Source organism: Melanotaenia boesemani, chromosome 16, assembly GCF_017639745.1.
Source record: "Melanotaenia boesemani isolate fMelBoe1 chromosome 16, fMelBoe1.pri, whole genome shotgun sequence".
NCBI lineage: Eukaryota > Metazoa > Chordata > Actinopteri > Atheriniformes > Melanotaeniidae > Melanotaenia > Melanotaenia boesemani.
The window spans coordinates 20,645,800-20,661,571 of NC_055697.1; the positions used below are offsets into that span (position 1 = coordinate 20,645,800).

At 38.1% G+C, this 15,772-nt stretch overlaps 1 protein-coding gene across 2 annotated transcripts in view; it reads left to right on the top strand.

The window, feature by feature from the left end:
• Positions 1-15,610, top strand: part of adam12b (ADAM metallopeptidase domain 12b) — a 92,855-nt gene extending 77,245 nt beyond the window's left edge. Inside the window, exons 18-23 of one of the 2 annotated variants that reach the window (XM_042010832.1) lie at positions 468-576; positions 826-1,012; positions 2,934-3,042; positions 7,165-7,419; positions 12,790-12,965; positions 13,891-15,610. In XM_042010832.1, the coding sequence (XP_041866766.1) occupies positions 468-576; positions 826-1,012; positions 2,934-3,042; positions 7,165-7,419; positions 12,790-12,965; positions 13,891-13,942 (888 nt within the window). In that variant the 3' untranslated portion in view covers positions 13,943-15,610. The remainder of the gene's footprint in view (positions 1-467; positions 577-825; positions 1,013-2,933; positions 3,043-7,164; positions 7,420-12,789; positions 12,966-13,890) is intronic. The other variant, XM_042010833.1, reaches the window with a different exon arrangement.
• Positions 15,611-15,772: the final 162 nt, after the last annotated feature.

Below are 15,772 nucleotides of genomic sequence, written 5' to 3' on the forward strand. Positions count from 1 at the left end.
ACATTATATTTTAGGTACATTTCCCTTCAAGCAAACATACAGAAAGACTATCAAATCATTATCTCCCTCTGAGTCCCCCCCCGCCCCCCCCCCCCAGCACCTCTTAATTGCATTACTTGGTACAAACAGTGTTAATGGCCTAAAGGCAAAGAAGACAGACACTCAGACTGTGTGTATGTGTTACATGTAAATCCCCCACAGCTGCTCGGCCCCATCCTCCAAACAGCTGGATTTTGTTACTTCACTGGGGAAATCCTCCTTGATCAAACTGTAGTTCTAGAAACCTGAGGCTTTGCTGAATGGATGCTTCCAAGCACATGTTTGATCTATTAGAGTCCTTTATTATACACACATGTGCACGAATGTTCCTCTATACAGAAATGCAAACCAACTGAGAGCAGTTTGTGTAAAGCAACTGCCCTATTTAAAAGATGAGTACACTGTGTAACTTTCTCTGCACTTTTCAGGTGTGCAACAACAAGAAGAACTGCCACTGTGAAGCACACTGGGCCCCTCCGTTCTGTGAGAAAGCAGGCTTTGGTGGGAGCATTGACAGCGGGCCAATGAGATTGGCAGGTAGTGTGAACAATTTCTATCTTCGCTCATCTAGACAGACACAGTAACACAAAGCTCCACCTGCTGCACCACAATTAGGACCCCCCCCCCCCCCCCCCCCTCCCCACACACACACCAAAAAATAAAGAGGTACATTGCATAAAACCTTTTTTTCTATTTTTCTTTTTTAAAGGAAGAAAATCTAAAATATTATGCTTCCCAAGGCCTAGCTGTAACAGTCTTATGTTCTGTCATTGTTTTGTGCTGTAGATGTGCGTGTGTGTGTATTAATGTGCGTGTTGTCGTATATGGCATCAGCCGACAGTGTGCTTATTGCTGTCGCAATCCTGGTCACCCTGATCAGCCTCTTGGTGGCCATTGCTCTCGTCTTTCTGAAGAGGAAGACTCTGCTGCGCCTCCTCTTCAGCAACAAGAAGAGCACTCTGGAGAAACTCAGGTAATATGTGCCTTTAGAAAACAACACAATCAGCTCAAACTCCAGCAAACCTAAAATGAAAAAGTAATTTAATTAATATTTCAGCTCTCATAATTTAAAATAAGTTGAAGTTTTGTTATATAAATCTTCTCTTTTCTACTCAAGCTTTCTCTTGCCCTGCATGTTATAATAAACTGATATATAACTGGTATATGATTGTCGTAATTAATACCGAATAACATAGTTCTTTCCAGGAAATTATTACTATACAATTATTATTTTATTCAAACTCAAGATAAAACAGTGAATTTTTGATATTGGAGCAGCGGCTGGCTGAATTAGAGAAGAAGTCATCAGTCAGCCACTCATCAGAATGATTATATGAAATAACACAACAGCAGCAAACAAGACATCTCATTGGTTAGTGTTCAGATGGGAATCCCCCCTAACAGTTAGGACAGCAGTCATAGAAATTAAAATCAGATGTGATCCAAATGAATCAGGCACACATTTCAGAGTACTCTCTAATTATTTATTGATGAAGAAAAGAGCTGTCTTTGCACCAAACAAGCTTTATTGATCCCATCTAATAAAGCAGATTTCTGAAGCTAACTGGATAAATGGACCCTTTGATCTCGAAATGAATGTTTTAGGATTGGTAAGTCAGGCCTACGCATTTTACAATGCTGTAAAAAAATTTAATATTAAAGAACTTTAAGAATTATGACTAAAATCAGTGTTTAGAGCTGTACAGTGAGTTTGTGTAGGCTTCTTTGTCATCCAACCTACAGCTTCAACATTTCAGTTCACTCTCACAGCTCTTATTAGCTGTTTTATCACATAAAATATGTCCAGATGATCCCCAATTAAAACAATATGTGAATGTAGAAGTTAATATTCCATGGCATTTAATGCAGTGCAGTGCATGTTGGTTTCTGCTTCTTACACTCATCTGACGACCTGTTTGTGGATTTTTTTCTAGTCTAATGTGTGCTATTGATTTCAGCGCAATGTTAGTGGTTAAGGAGCCCTGTCCACCATTTTTTAATGTGCTGCAAACAAAGCAGCAAGAAAGCGTAACTTTTGTATCATACCCCATCAAGAGGGACCTAAAATGGATTTTTGTTAGAAAATCAATTTTCTCTTTCACATCAACAAAACTGTACATAAGAGAGTTTTTATCTTTTATCTGCCAAATATGAAGTTTAAGTTAGACAATGGATAATTTTCTTCTTTCCATTTCATTTGTGATAAAGATAAATATAAGTATTGAATTGTCAAGCAAAAGCCACTTTTTGTGGCCATAGGAGAGATGTTTATTTCTATTTTCCACTGAGTTCCTGTCAAAGATCTGTACATTTTCTAAATTAAAATAGTCAATGATTATGTCTCTGGAAATTGAGACATTGTTTGAAGTTGGTAGAAAGCTTTTAGAATTAGATAAAAAAAATCCATTCTGGATTTTATAACTTATATATATTCATGTTATTGCAAAAACAAAATGTGTGGCACAAAAAATACAAACATATATTATTCTCCAGATATACATAGAGAAAAAGTTTTATTATTAAAGTTTGAAAATAAAATGTTGTGTTTTTACAGTCTCACACATTCATGTTTTGACTGAAACTTCTGCCTTCTTCAGAAAACCTCAAATTACAGCTCCTTAAAAAGAAGATAATAAAATCTCTGTCCGATCAAAAAAACAAAAAAAAATTGCGTTTACAATTGAACTAAACTACACAAACCTAATCACACATAATTTTTAGTTATGGTGATCCAAGAAACACCATAATATTACTTTTATATATATATTTTAGATATATTATCTACTAAAACCCCTGTTCCAGAAGATCATGAATAAAAAAAAAAATTCAAATATACATGAAATGTCACTTGTTTTATTAAAAAAGAAATATAACTATTTTTCTTGTGCTTATAGAGCTGTTGAGGCAAACAGGCCCACCAGCCCCTTCAGAAGTGAACCCAGGTTTAGACCCACGCCATGCCGAAAACCCCCACCCAAACCCTCCACAGCCCACATCTATAAGGTGAGTCACTCACCTCCACATGTTTACATATATCTATCCATTAAGCCAAACCTCATCTTCAAGTCTTCATGTTTGCAGGCTTGTTGACCAAACAAGATGACAAGTCAGATAATTGACTCAACATGAGTATATCTCACTAAGAAGGAAATATTTGTTACAGCACTGATGTTGACAGAATGCAGCAGGAGTGTAATTGAGAGGTTTAAATGAGATTCAGGATGTTCAGGATGTTGTTATTTCAGCCTCTTAAATGTTTGTGATTTTTTTTCTTTTTTAAAATAGGAGTGAAATTGATTGATTCAGGCTGAGGATGAAAATAGGTTTTGATTAGTTTTTGTGGGGCCAAATACAGGAGTGGAGATTTATATGCATGAGTGCGTGTGGATCTGATTTGTGTTAGTGTTTGCCTCTTTCTGTAGCAACTAGTGTATATAAGTTCTATCAAATGCCATAATTGAGTGTAGAAGTTCATCCATTTTATCTTTCTAGCATACTGTTCACCAGAGACTCTCTAAAACAACTTGTCCGTTCTTATTATTGTGACCATTTCAGTCAGTCGCAGATGTCAGGCAGCATCACAGCAGAACTCTTACAATACATCTGCTTTGCTGCATTGTGTGTGTGTAGGTGTGTGTGGGTGTTGTCCAGCAGCCAAATCCTTTTTATTTTTGGGGGGATGCAGGTTTTTTTAGGTGTTTTGGTTCTGCAGTGGAAGAGTAACAGATGGTCAGGACATGTGATCTGACTTAGACTTTTACGGTTTAAGAACATCATATTTAAAAACATCTGTATCTATATTTTTACACTATTAAGACTTTTACAACTGGAATTTATTTTTATTGTTTTAGCATTTCTGATACATCTTATAGCTTAGCTTAAAGCTTTTCCGTGGAGCTGAAATTAGTGACTTTTATCGATCATTTCATGGACTGTTTGTTGTAAATCTGGTAATGATAAGTAAAGTGTTTTTCCACACATGCAAATTGACAGATGGCAGTCTAGCTAAAGGCCATTTTATACAGGGCAGTGTTCACATCATGATAGCAATCTTGACCCATAAATATTGAAATGTGCACACTAAACAACCCGAACATAAAAGAAAGAAAAAACCTCTTAAGGGGAACCTGCAGTGTTGAATGCCAGGACATAAGCAACAGATCCTTTGAGCTCTTTGGGTTGTGGGGTGGAGTTTTTGTGGACAAGGGTTGCATCCGTAGCTGCCATCAGAGCCCATCGGATTAGTATCTGGGGAGGTCAGGTGAACAACTCAGACTTTGACATGTTATTTGAAGCCTGACCTGCTGTACTAATAGAAAGGCGTTTAAGTTATGTCTGTTTTACCAAAACGTAAAAAGTAATATTCAACTTCTGAGTGAAATGTACAGAAAATATCAAAAGCTGATGCTACATTGATACTATCTGATCATGGGGGGGCATGGCTCAGCAAGGTAGAGTGGTCGTCTTGTAACCCGAGGGTTGCCGGTTCGTCTGTCAGCCTGTCAGCTCAGCTGTCAAGGTGTCCCTGAGCAAGACACCGAACTCCTAATTGCTCCTGATGGGTTGTAGTTGAGCGCCTTGCATGGCAGCAGTGAATGTTGTGTGAATGGGTGAATGTGACGTATACGAAAAGCGCTCATCCCAGGTACAGTGAAGCGCTATATAAAAATGGACCATTTACCATTTAGGGGCCTTTATATATAATCGTGTAATGGTTATTCCTTAATATCCACCAACTTATTGTGGTGGGTATACCAAGTTGGGTTTTGTAGGAGCAAGTCTGGTTATTGGCCATTATTAATGAGCATCCATGGACAATTGTTAATATCCAATAAAATTATTAATGCAAAACATTACATACAGGGAACCACTGGAGAAGTTTCAGATCTAATAACTATACCTTAAAATCAGCCTTGAGGGTCTGTCTCTGTACATGACAGTCTTGGATAGATAATACACGCACAGAGCAGATAATAAAGGCTATGAATCTGAGCACTGACCTTTGCAACCAGCAGTTTTCCCAATACACATACACATTGATCACATAATTTCTCCTTTAAAAATATAACACATTTATTGATATAAAAGCATAATTATTATCACTCAACTCTACTTAAGTTAATAATTACTATTGATTAATTCTACCACACTATAGACAAATCTGGTGGGGTTGGTGGCTGCCAATCTTGGCCCGCCGGGACCTATGCCCAGTGACCGCAGGGGGCCCTGGCTGGGCCCTTCCTCTGCCACCCTCTGGGTGGGTCCGGGGTCGTCTTCATGTTGGGGTGGCTGGGGTTCATGCTCCAGGATTGCTGCTGATCTCCCGGGTCTCTGGCCCGGCCTAGTCTGCCTCTAGCCTCCATAGAGGCGTGGTCTCATTTTTTCATGATCACATTTATCTTTGCTCACTCCTCATTCCTCATACTCTGCATGCAGTCACAGACTTACACTGAGTACAGGGAGTTTATACACTATTCTTAGTTTTTTTTTGTGTGTATGCTTCTGGTACTTTTGTTGTTGTTATGATACAAGTTTTATTTTATCTTATTTTTTTCTGTAAAAGTCTTAGGAAATTCTCAGTTGGTTGTCTGGTGTTAGTTTGGATTGAAGGGTCGTTGCCTTCTATTTGTTGTATCTTTGTCTCCTCTTTCTTCTTTCTACTTTCCTTTTTACTTCAGTTCACTATTCTCCTTTTTTGTTGCTGTCCCCTCCAGTCAGGTCCAGCAAGATTACATAAATTCCATACTTCAAAATAAATAAATAAGATATAATAATAAATTAATAAATCAGATTATCAAGAGGAGCCTTGTACCCATAAAGCTTCCCTTGACAAAGCAAATTTGTTTGGCACAACACAGCAGCCACACCATTATACTGCTGCTACCATGCTGGACAGGATATGTTAAAAAAAAAAGAAAGAGAGGGAATTTCACCTGAAAAGAAAGAGGTTATAGTGCATTTTAGGTACATTCTAAAATACAAAAAATATCCCTAACATTTTGTGAGTAGTATAGATGCACGTTTGTATTCACAGCAACAGTCTTTCTGATGCAGTGTAGACACTGCAGACTTGAAAACAAATAGCAAAGCATCCCTTTGATAATGGCTGCAAATACACAGAGTTTGATGTAATCCATTGTTGATATGACTTGAAAAGTGAAAACACAGAAGTTGTCCAGCTGTAACTTTAGAACAGTCATCGTCAGTTGCCAAAATGACCTAAAAATCTTTCATTACCATCATTAATTATTATAACACCATTGTAGATGGTATAATCATTTGTTCACATGGGACTGGGATGAAAACCATATTGTTCCACACTCACCACACTCCCTGAATGAAGCAAGTGGGAGGTGTGACTGGTCGACAAAAATGTTGAAATAGAAGGCAAATATTAGTTAGCATCCATGTGAATACTAGAACACATGTTTAAACAGCAGAATACTGTATTAAAATGAGTTGTGTTACTCACTTTGCATGTCTGTGGTTTTTATGTTGTGGATAATGAGTTTATTCCAAAATATGAAAACCTAGTCATGCAGACTTATTCTAACCATTTGAAGGCATGAACACAGTATAAAAATTGTGATTTATGAATGGTCCAGAAGTGAAAAAAAAAAAAAAAAGTGCAAGGACTGTAGAGAACATTTTGTAGGATAAGTCAAATAAGCAATCTATCTCATGAATCCACAAAGATTATCACCTTCTGCCTGCTACCCTTGTCCTCACTTGTATCACCAAGATGTTGGAGGTGGACATCATGTTGAACGTTGCTGTGCTAGATCTGTCTAAGGAACAGAGTAAGGAAAATATAGTATTTGTGAAGTTTCTGGGGGTTTTTGACGAGGCTTCTGCAGACAGTGAGTCCGATAAATGACCCACCGATAACAGCTGCACTGAAATATTAAAAATTGTTCTAATAGCGCAGTATTTATTATATAAAACAGAAAAGAGGTTTGGGATTTCTAATTTAGCTCTTTTTAAAGACATCACAGATTTGAAATCCATTTCATGTCTAGTTTGCAGATTCAGGGTCTTGCTGCTGCATTTCTTTGTCCCCCACCATTACGGTTCAACATAACTTCTGCAGTTACTGAAATTAACTTCTGATAATCTTCTTTTCAGACATCTCTTCTGAGTGCAGAGCCTTTGCTCCCCCCGCACAACTTCCACTCCCACAGCCTGCGCCGACTGCCCCTCTACCAGCCCCTGCATATCAGCCAGCCTATGCCTGTGTCCCTGAGCGTGGGTCAGCCTACCCTGCTTCCTCTGCCAGCTCACCGCCACCAGGTCCTGCCCCCCCACGCATCCCTCTCGCCACCTCCAGTGCCACCTTTTCTCAGTCTGCCGCGCCAGCAGTCATCATGCAGAGTGGACCAGGTTTGTTAGAGAAAGATTTTAAATAATGCTACAAATCATAGAACAATATGACTTTTCTATCGCACCTTCTTTCTTGGCACAAAATGCAGGGATGAGTTTTTAGCTTTCACTTTGCCATAAAGTGTCTTTTAATAGATTGAAATGATAATTAGTTCAAATTCACCGCATTCTTAATAGATCATATATATGACATAGCCTCTTAAATTCAGGTTGTGTGTTTTTTTGTGCTCATTACCCTTGACTTCCAGCACTTTGACAGCAATTAATTCTATGTGATTATGAAGTGTGAACATCACATGCCAAGATTTGAGGCTTAAAACGGGTCACACTGAACATTCAGGTGTTTCTTTTTTCCATTACAGTCACATTCTCAGTGGATCTTCGGTGTTTAAGGACACTCTGACATCTCAGCTGCTTAATGATAAATTACCTTCAGCAGATGAAGTTTGCTTAGTCTTTATAGAACCAGCTTTTTTTAAAAAAAAACAACTTGATCCATGTTGATGTAAAAATGAAAACTGAAAGGTCATTCTTGACCATTGCAACAATGACTGATTAAATCAGATGTCTTACATTGAACAGGATGAATGTTTACAGTTTTCCTAAATGCACACATCAGGAGTTAAGAGTTTAACATTTTACTGCACCACTGCAGGACAGAAAAGTTTTCATTATAATGGATGATCCATATTAAGTCCAATTCTCATGACTTTCATACATTGAAATAAGCCAAAATCATTGGATCGGAAGGTAGAAATTAATCTGAGAATCTGGGTGCTCTTTTAAAGTGGTTGGCAGTAATGTGAAATACATGCATATTGCAGTTAATGGCCTAAAACTTGCTACCTGTGTGGTCATTTTTAAAGCAAAGTAATGAATCCTGGGGCTCGTTGCTTTTCTAAACTGCAGTCGGTTTGCTTTCCCACATATCGACAGCAAAATTCAATCTGTCTCTCGTCCTGTGCCCCAACGCCTGAGTGAGGCTGTGCTTTCAGCTGAGCCAGCAATATCAGAGGCAGTGGAGATAATAAATCCATCTGTCTTCTCCGATGGTGGATCCAAATCCTGACCCGTTCCTGTACCTGCACAGCAAAGAGAGTTGTACTGGATGTTTGCGATTTGTGAGCTCCAGCAGAGTACACAGCTCTGGCAGATTTGTTCAGCCCTAAAACGAAAAGAAGAGGATTTAAACACTTTCTTCTGTTCAAGGAGGGGAAAAATGATTGCAGATGTGAAGCTAGAACATGAGCTACTTTAAGGCCAGTTTAAGGTGATCCAGTTTCTATATTGTACTTCTGAGATCAGCATTGAGATGAGAAGCAGCAGTAATGGCAAGCAGCTAAGTACATTTACTCTGCTTCACAGATTGATACTGTACAATATTTTCTAGTTTCTAAAAATGTTTGAACATTGAGTAGAATGGAAATAAAAACAGAAAGTAATGATTTGCTAATATTTTAATCTCTATACTTCATTTAAAATAGCACACAGTTAAATTTGAATTCTTTTTTTTTTATTGTATTGTAGAAAATCAAAGCACTTTAAAACCATTTTGACATGTTTTCCACAGTATTGCATCACATCACTTCAAGTTCTCAAAGTGACATGTTATTTCTTTCTGGTATGATGTGGGATGTGTGGTGCCCAGCAGCTGACAGACAGCTTTGACATCTATATCATCCAGTGTTAATGGTTTTTTCTTAGGTGTGCAGGTTAGCCATGTCATGTAAACTAATCAGAATCACCAACAGAATCACCCCAATACCATCAGGGTGGTGGTTCTGGAGCTGTGTGTGATGTGTGCATCTTTTCTTTTACCCAGAGGACGTGGCAGTGATGATATCCAAAAAGACATTTTTTAGTTGTCTGTTACGTCCTCGTTTGTCCAGGGGTGTGAGGACATAAAGTGAGTTGGACACCGGATAAAATAAAAAGTCCACAATTTATTTGTTACAGTATAACTTAAACAGGTTCACAGAACAAATAAATATAATCCAAATGCTGACTATCCAAAACAAACAAAATATAATACAAACCAAACCAATTAAAAGTGTCCCTTAATGGGTTAACAATTACTTTTAATACTTACAAAAATGAAAGAAAACTGAAAGTGTCCCTTAGAGGGTTAACAATTAGGATTTATCTGCTACAAACAAAACAAAACTGAAAATGTCCCAAATAACAGGGTACATGGACACAGGCGGTATATGAAACAAAACCAAACCAAAATGCTGTTATTAACCAAAATGTCACCTCACCTCAAACAGGGACGCCAATTCAAACTCAGAACGTAAATAGACTTTAGTACGAATTTAACACTCACTACGAAATTCCTTATCACAACACAAGACACGAAACGAAACCATTCCCAGAAAGCAAACTGTCCTACTGTCCAGCTGCTGGCAAACTGCGTCCCACTGGCCACAGTCGCCCCGATTGCTGTCGCAGGTGCAGGTTTAAATGAGGATGTCCTCAGGAATTGGTCGGCCTTCCCGGAACCAATACGTCTGTGGGCCAATCCGGCATAGAGGAGTCGAGCTCCGTCTGTCAGTCTTAATCTGACCGGCTGTAGCTCTTTGGTTAATCTGTTCTTCATCAGTCTCTTGGACTGAAGAGCTGTCAGCCGTCACATTTCTTTATCAAACAAAGCTCAACTTGAATTAGTTCTGGTCTCAAGAAATTCTTGTGAACTGGGTGTGTTGTTTCTATTCTTTCCTGTCAGTGAGGACTGATTATGTTTGTTGTCTAGAAGCAGACACAGTACATCGTTGCTGTGACCAGTGTTGTGAATAGAATGTTGGCTTCATCAGAAGTGACCATACAGTCTATGAGGTGCTTACACTTTATTTATTAATACAAAAAAACACCCTTGAAAAAGCATATATGTTTTGGGGGGGGTTTTTGTTTTTTTTTTTTATTCAAGAAGTGATCTTAAATGTTTTTCAATTCAATCAACATTTTCTAATTCATAATTTCACAATGCACATCCGAAAAAAAATACATGGCAACCTGATGGCTGGTTTTCAAGTCTTTCAAAGCCTGTGCTCTGGTCTGTGCTCTTATATTGTATCAGATATTGATCAGTGACATCGGAGGACCTAAAAAACACAACTCTTCATTGCTGATTGTCAACCTTGAGCCTTGAGATTTATCCAGATTATTAGCATTTTATAATTATATTATGTGCTGTAGATGGTAAATTTTCCTAAAATTCTTTACAGTTTTCTTTTGCAAAGTGATCAAAGTGATATTCTTAAATTATTTAGATTTATTTGTTTTGGTTGATTTTTTAAATATTTTATTATTATTATTATTATTATAATTTTTTTATAATGTTCAGTCTTGTTTTACTTCTCTCAACTTTTGTTTTTGTAAATATAAAAAAAAACTGTCAAATTTCTCATTTGTTGGTTGTTTTTAAATGCTCATCTTTCTTTTTTCACATCATTGCATCAGTATTTAAGTAAAAGACCTGAATATGTCGTTCACCACTGAGCGGCAGACACAGCTGGAATCACATCCAATTCTGGATGTTTTTGTGGCGTCCATATCGTGCATTGCAGCATATCTCCCCTGACTACAATGAATGCTTGCCAGCTGAAGATGTTTTTCAGCCGAAAGGCCACTGTTTGCTCTATAAATTGACTGCTCACTGCCTGCCAAAACAATGAAACCCTGCTACCTGCTAATATCAACCAGCCCTTTTCACTGCAATAAAACACACTGAGCCAGAGGAGATGGTACATGTAGGTCAGAAACACCAGAGGGGATTCTGCTGGTATTTAACAGAAGGCCAGCAAGGACATACAGGACATCAATCCTTAAAGAAAAAGTGTATTACAAGCTGACTGTAATACTTGACACAAGCTCCCCTGCTGTCAGTGCCAAAATGTCTTATTTTAAATGTTTTCCCACAGGGTGCACCCCATTAATATCAAGGCCTTTCCCAGGAGAATAAAGTCTGTCTCACAGCAAAAAGAAAACAGTGAGCTAGCAGAGGATTTTCAAAAGCAGACCTCATGTTTTTTTTCTTAAAGTCTAGAAATATCAGAAACCTGTAGTGTTGAGTAAATAGGAAACAAATAAAGCTGAACCATGTTCAGCTGCACTTTAGAAACAGATGTCAACACAAGGAGTGAAAAACATGGCCTTGGAAAATGTCACCTTTTCAAGAACTTAAAAAAAATTGTTTTATTTTTGGCTGTATGGCCGCACATTTTGTGCTCCTGCAGTGGGTTTTTAAAAGGTGCTTGTAAGCCCAAGGCGCAGACATCTAAAAAATGATGCAATATTTTATTTTTAATTAAGACATGTGAACACTACCAAGACCCAAGTCGCAGGTTTCCTGTCCAGGATTATTCTCCCATACAAGCAGATACATCTGTGCATTTACAGCTTTGTGTTTTTAGTCATACTCACAGTGTTTCCATGACATCACAGGGGTGTTGGGTGGAGTGCAGATTAGAGCCTGTGCAGGCTCATCAGGTGTCATTGCAGACATTTTCAAGCTGAAACAGCAAAAAAAAATCATCTCTTTGCTTCAGCCACATGGTTAAAGTTATAACACATGTAGAATATCAGTGTGTACTGCAGCTTTAAGATTCGTCTTCATCCCCAGGCTGCAAAAATATGTGGACAGATTTATATAGTTAAGCCCACACATGCAAATATAAAAGGAATCACTACAGGGTCATGTTGGGATGTCTGAAACTACTTATTGCAAAGTTCTGCTGACATGAAACAGTGGCCAAGCTGGAGTCTTGTCAGTCACTCGTAGGTTTCTGACTATATGACGATCAACACAATCACATCTTTGCTGTGTTCAGGAGTGTTTTACTAAACCTTTCGTAATCCTTATCCATGCATGATGTGGATTATTTTTTGCCCCCTGTGTGCAGATCGCTTCTATGTATTCCTTGTTGTGCTGGTTGTGTTGTTGTGTGGGTGTTGGGAGATTTTGTGCATGTGTGTGACGGTAGCAGGGCCGCTGGTAGCAGATGTTTATCACCGTCTCGCCTCCTTGTGTAGATTAGTAACACACGATGGCACCTCATCAAGATAACCTTCTACACTCACACAGCACTGCCAGGGAGGTGGTGGAGGAAAGGCGGAGGAGGAGGTTTGGGATTCATCTCGTGTTTGCTGTTGGTATTCAGAGATGCTGATAACACAGTGCCCTCTAGTGAAACGTGTCAGCTTTTGTTAATAGATAGCTGCTACACAACTAATCCATACTTAAAAGAGACGGGCTGTATTATTCAGGTTTCCATAATCTGTTTCCCAAGATAAGATTAATGTGCTGTTTTTAAGATTAGTGCAATAAAAAAGTTAGTTTTAAGTACATGGCTTGAATTTTATTTTCTTCCTCAGGACTTTGAGAAGCCCAGTCCACCACAGAAACCACTACCTGCAGATCCAGTGGGGAGAAGCTCTCGGCTAGGTCACAGTCCCACAGCAGCAGGGGTCTACATCCCCAGGACTGGAGCCCTCCCAGTACCTATCCCCACTGTGCCCAGACCTCCACCCAGCATCCCTTTACCCAACAGGTCTGTACAGCAGGGCAGCTGCAATTAGTAATCGCTGGTCTGATAAACAGTTTGATTCCATTGGTGTTTTTGTTTTTTGTTTTTTTTTACCTTGTTTTTTCACCTTTTACATTTCAGCAGAAGATAAGGATCAGTTTCTGCAAAAATCAGTTTATTGGCTTTAATTAAAGCACAAGATGTGGCGTAATGGTTAAATCACATTCCTGTTCATAAAGCCACATGGCACGCATTCACTATCTCTCAGTATTTAAATTTGCGTTGCCACTACGATACGTCTGACCTAGAAAGATTACCACCATGATTTAAAATAAACGTGACTTGTGCTTTAGTCTGACACATGATAAACATTAAACTGCTATCAGATTAAAGTAATGAGCTGCATGTCTGAAAGAAGATTTTGATTGACAGTAATGTCAGGAGACCATGTGAAATGTAAATCAAGCTCAAGCAAATACTGCAGATCTTTTAAACCTAATGTTTAAGTGAAAAGAATATGTAGACTGCATGACAGATGTTGCCTTTCTGTGCCACGTTTTGACTCTTATACCAGCAACATCTTTCAGGAACACTAGAACAAGACTGGAAAAATGACGTAATGCAACAACTGGTGAAATGTCTCAGAAGTAATCAAAGAAGGTTACTAACCGGATACAGATTATAACTGCTGTTGGAAACAGTGTTGTGGTGTGACTGGTGTGTGTCTTTTAGATGTAAGATGGTGAAGAGTTCACTCGCTGATACACCACCTGAGCAAATATTCAACCATTTTAGTAAATGTAAAATTGCCTTTGATTTCAGCTTCCCATTTTGGGGGGAAATAAGGTTGTAGCATACGATGAATTAGTTTATCAAACAAAGATGCATTCATGTCTACATAGTATCACTACTTGCATACTTGATCATATATTTGTGGTTTTTTTTTTAGGCCTGTGCCTGCGCTGCCCTACAGACCACCAAAGACTCCTAAGGACTGCTGAGCTCTTGACTTCATGGTCATATAGAACATATTTAAAAGAAAAAAAAACTTTCTTGTTTTGCACTAATTACTGAGACTCTGCTGAACTTTTCAAACAGCCGGAAGTGTCACAGAGTCCCTGGTGGAAAAGAGGGCTAACATCACAGCTCGGTGTTAGGCCTAAATGGTGCTTTGTTGTCCTCGCTCAGGTACCAATGAACTATTTATCTATTTAACTATTTAACTTCGATGTTACCTGTTTGTGCTCAGAGCACTCTGATGAAAACTGATTTTCTGCATGGAAAATTTCAGAAAAGGAAACTAAGTGTCATTTTGGATATTTCTTTTACATTCTTTAGGGATTTTTTTATACTCTTTTCTTAAATGAAGTGCTGAAATATATGATCTTTTTTATAACTGGAGAGGTTGCTTAAGCGAAAGAGAAAAAAAACTGGGCTTGGATGAATAGAAAGGGAAATGGAGCACAAGTCAGCACGTAACTTGTGGCTCTTTGAGCAGTGTTATTTATTTAGTTTGTCATATTTTATTATGTCTTTAGTACCAAATACATTGTCTTTATCCTTGCTACCATGGTGCCAAACAAAGTATATAAACATACATATATAAGTTCACTTTCTTTTCTTTTTTTTTTTTTAGAAAATGCAACAGTTTATATGATTCATATAAAGGTAGATGGAAATACATGAAATACCACCTTTTATTTCTCTATACTGAGCCAGATCAATCAGATTGCCTCATTTTACAGTCACACAGCGAGGCTCTTTGAGCCCATATAAGTTCATTTTTTAACTTGTCAGACTGGCTCTGATGCACTGTTCTGGGCATGTGTTGCGTGTGTGACATGTTCTGGTGATGCTAAAGAGTCGAGTGTCAACAGATCTGCCAGACTGATTGTGTTCCAGAGAATTACACCAACACCAAACCATTCAGTATTACTGCTGGTGTTTGTATGTTTAACATCCACGCTCACTTTGTCCATGAGTGTGTGAGCCAAGCTGGATGACTTCAACTCTGTAAGCTCTCCAAGCTTCTCCTCGACCATGTCTAACAAAATGTTTTATTGTTTTTGACTGTAGTGTTTTTATTTTCTTCCACAACATTTTGTCTGGCTTTTGCTGTTTATCCATGCATTCACTGCATTGTTGATTAGATTCGGAGCTCAGCGTTGCACTTTGTGGCACTTTTTTTTGATGTTACACTGTATCCAAAAGTGCTCTGCAAAATGATGAAAGTTTGTAACACCCTGCGCTGTGTTTATGTGCAAAAATGTGCCAGTAATGCTTTTATTTTTTTCTAATTAGAAAGTGTTCAGATGTATTTAACAGTCATATTAATGGCTCTCTGCTGGAAAATTGTTCAGTCTGTGTGGATTATCTGTTAAATGTTTATGCCATTTGTAAGTGCTGTACCATGTTCATGTATTACTTTTTGTGTAACATGTTCAAAGTCATTGTGAAGTGTAAAGTTTTTTTTTTTGTTTGTTTGTTTTCTCTAAAAAGCACAGGAACTTAAGAACTGCTTTCAAGCTGTACCCCATTTAAACTGCTCGGTTACAAAACAAAAGAAAGTTTTTTACATTTCCAGCATGACCAACCTGCCTTTAAGGTTGCAGAAAAACAGGATGATCGAGATGAAGTCACAGCCGAATAAAAGTTATTTTATGATTGTTTGAAGATGTCGCTTTTATTTAATTTTCACATTACTAAACAATAATCACTTAAAAAAATTGCCATAACTTGTCATTGGAAAAAAAATGATCACATAAATTCTGCATAAAACTCTGTTAAATTTAGCTTTTTGTTAGCATCAACCCAGGTATTATTGGTTGTCA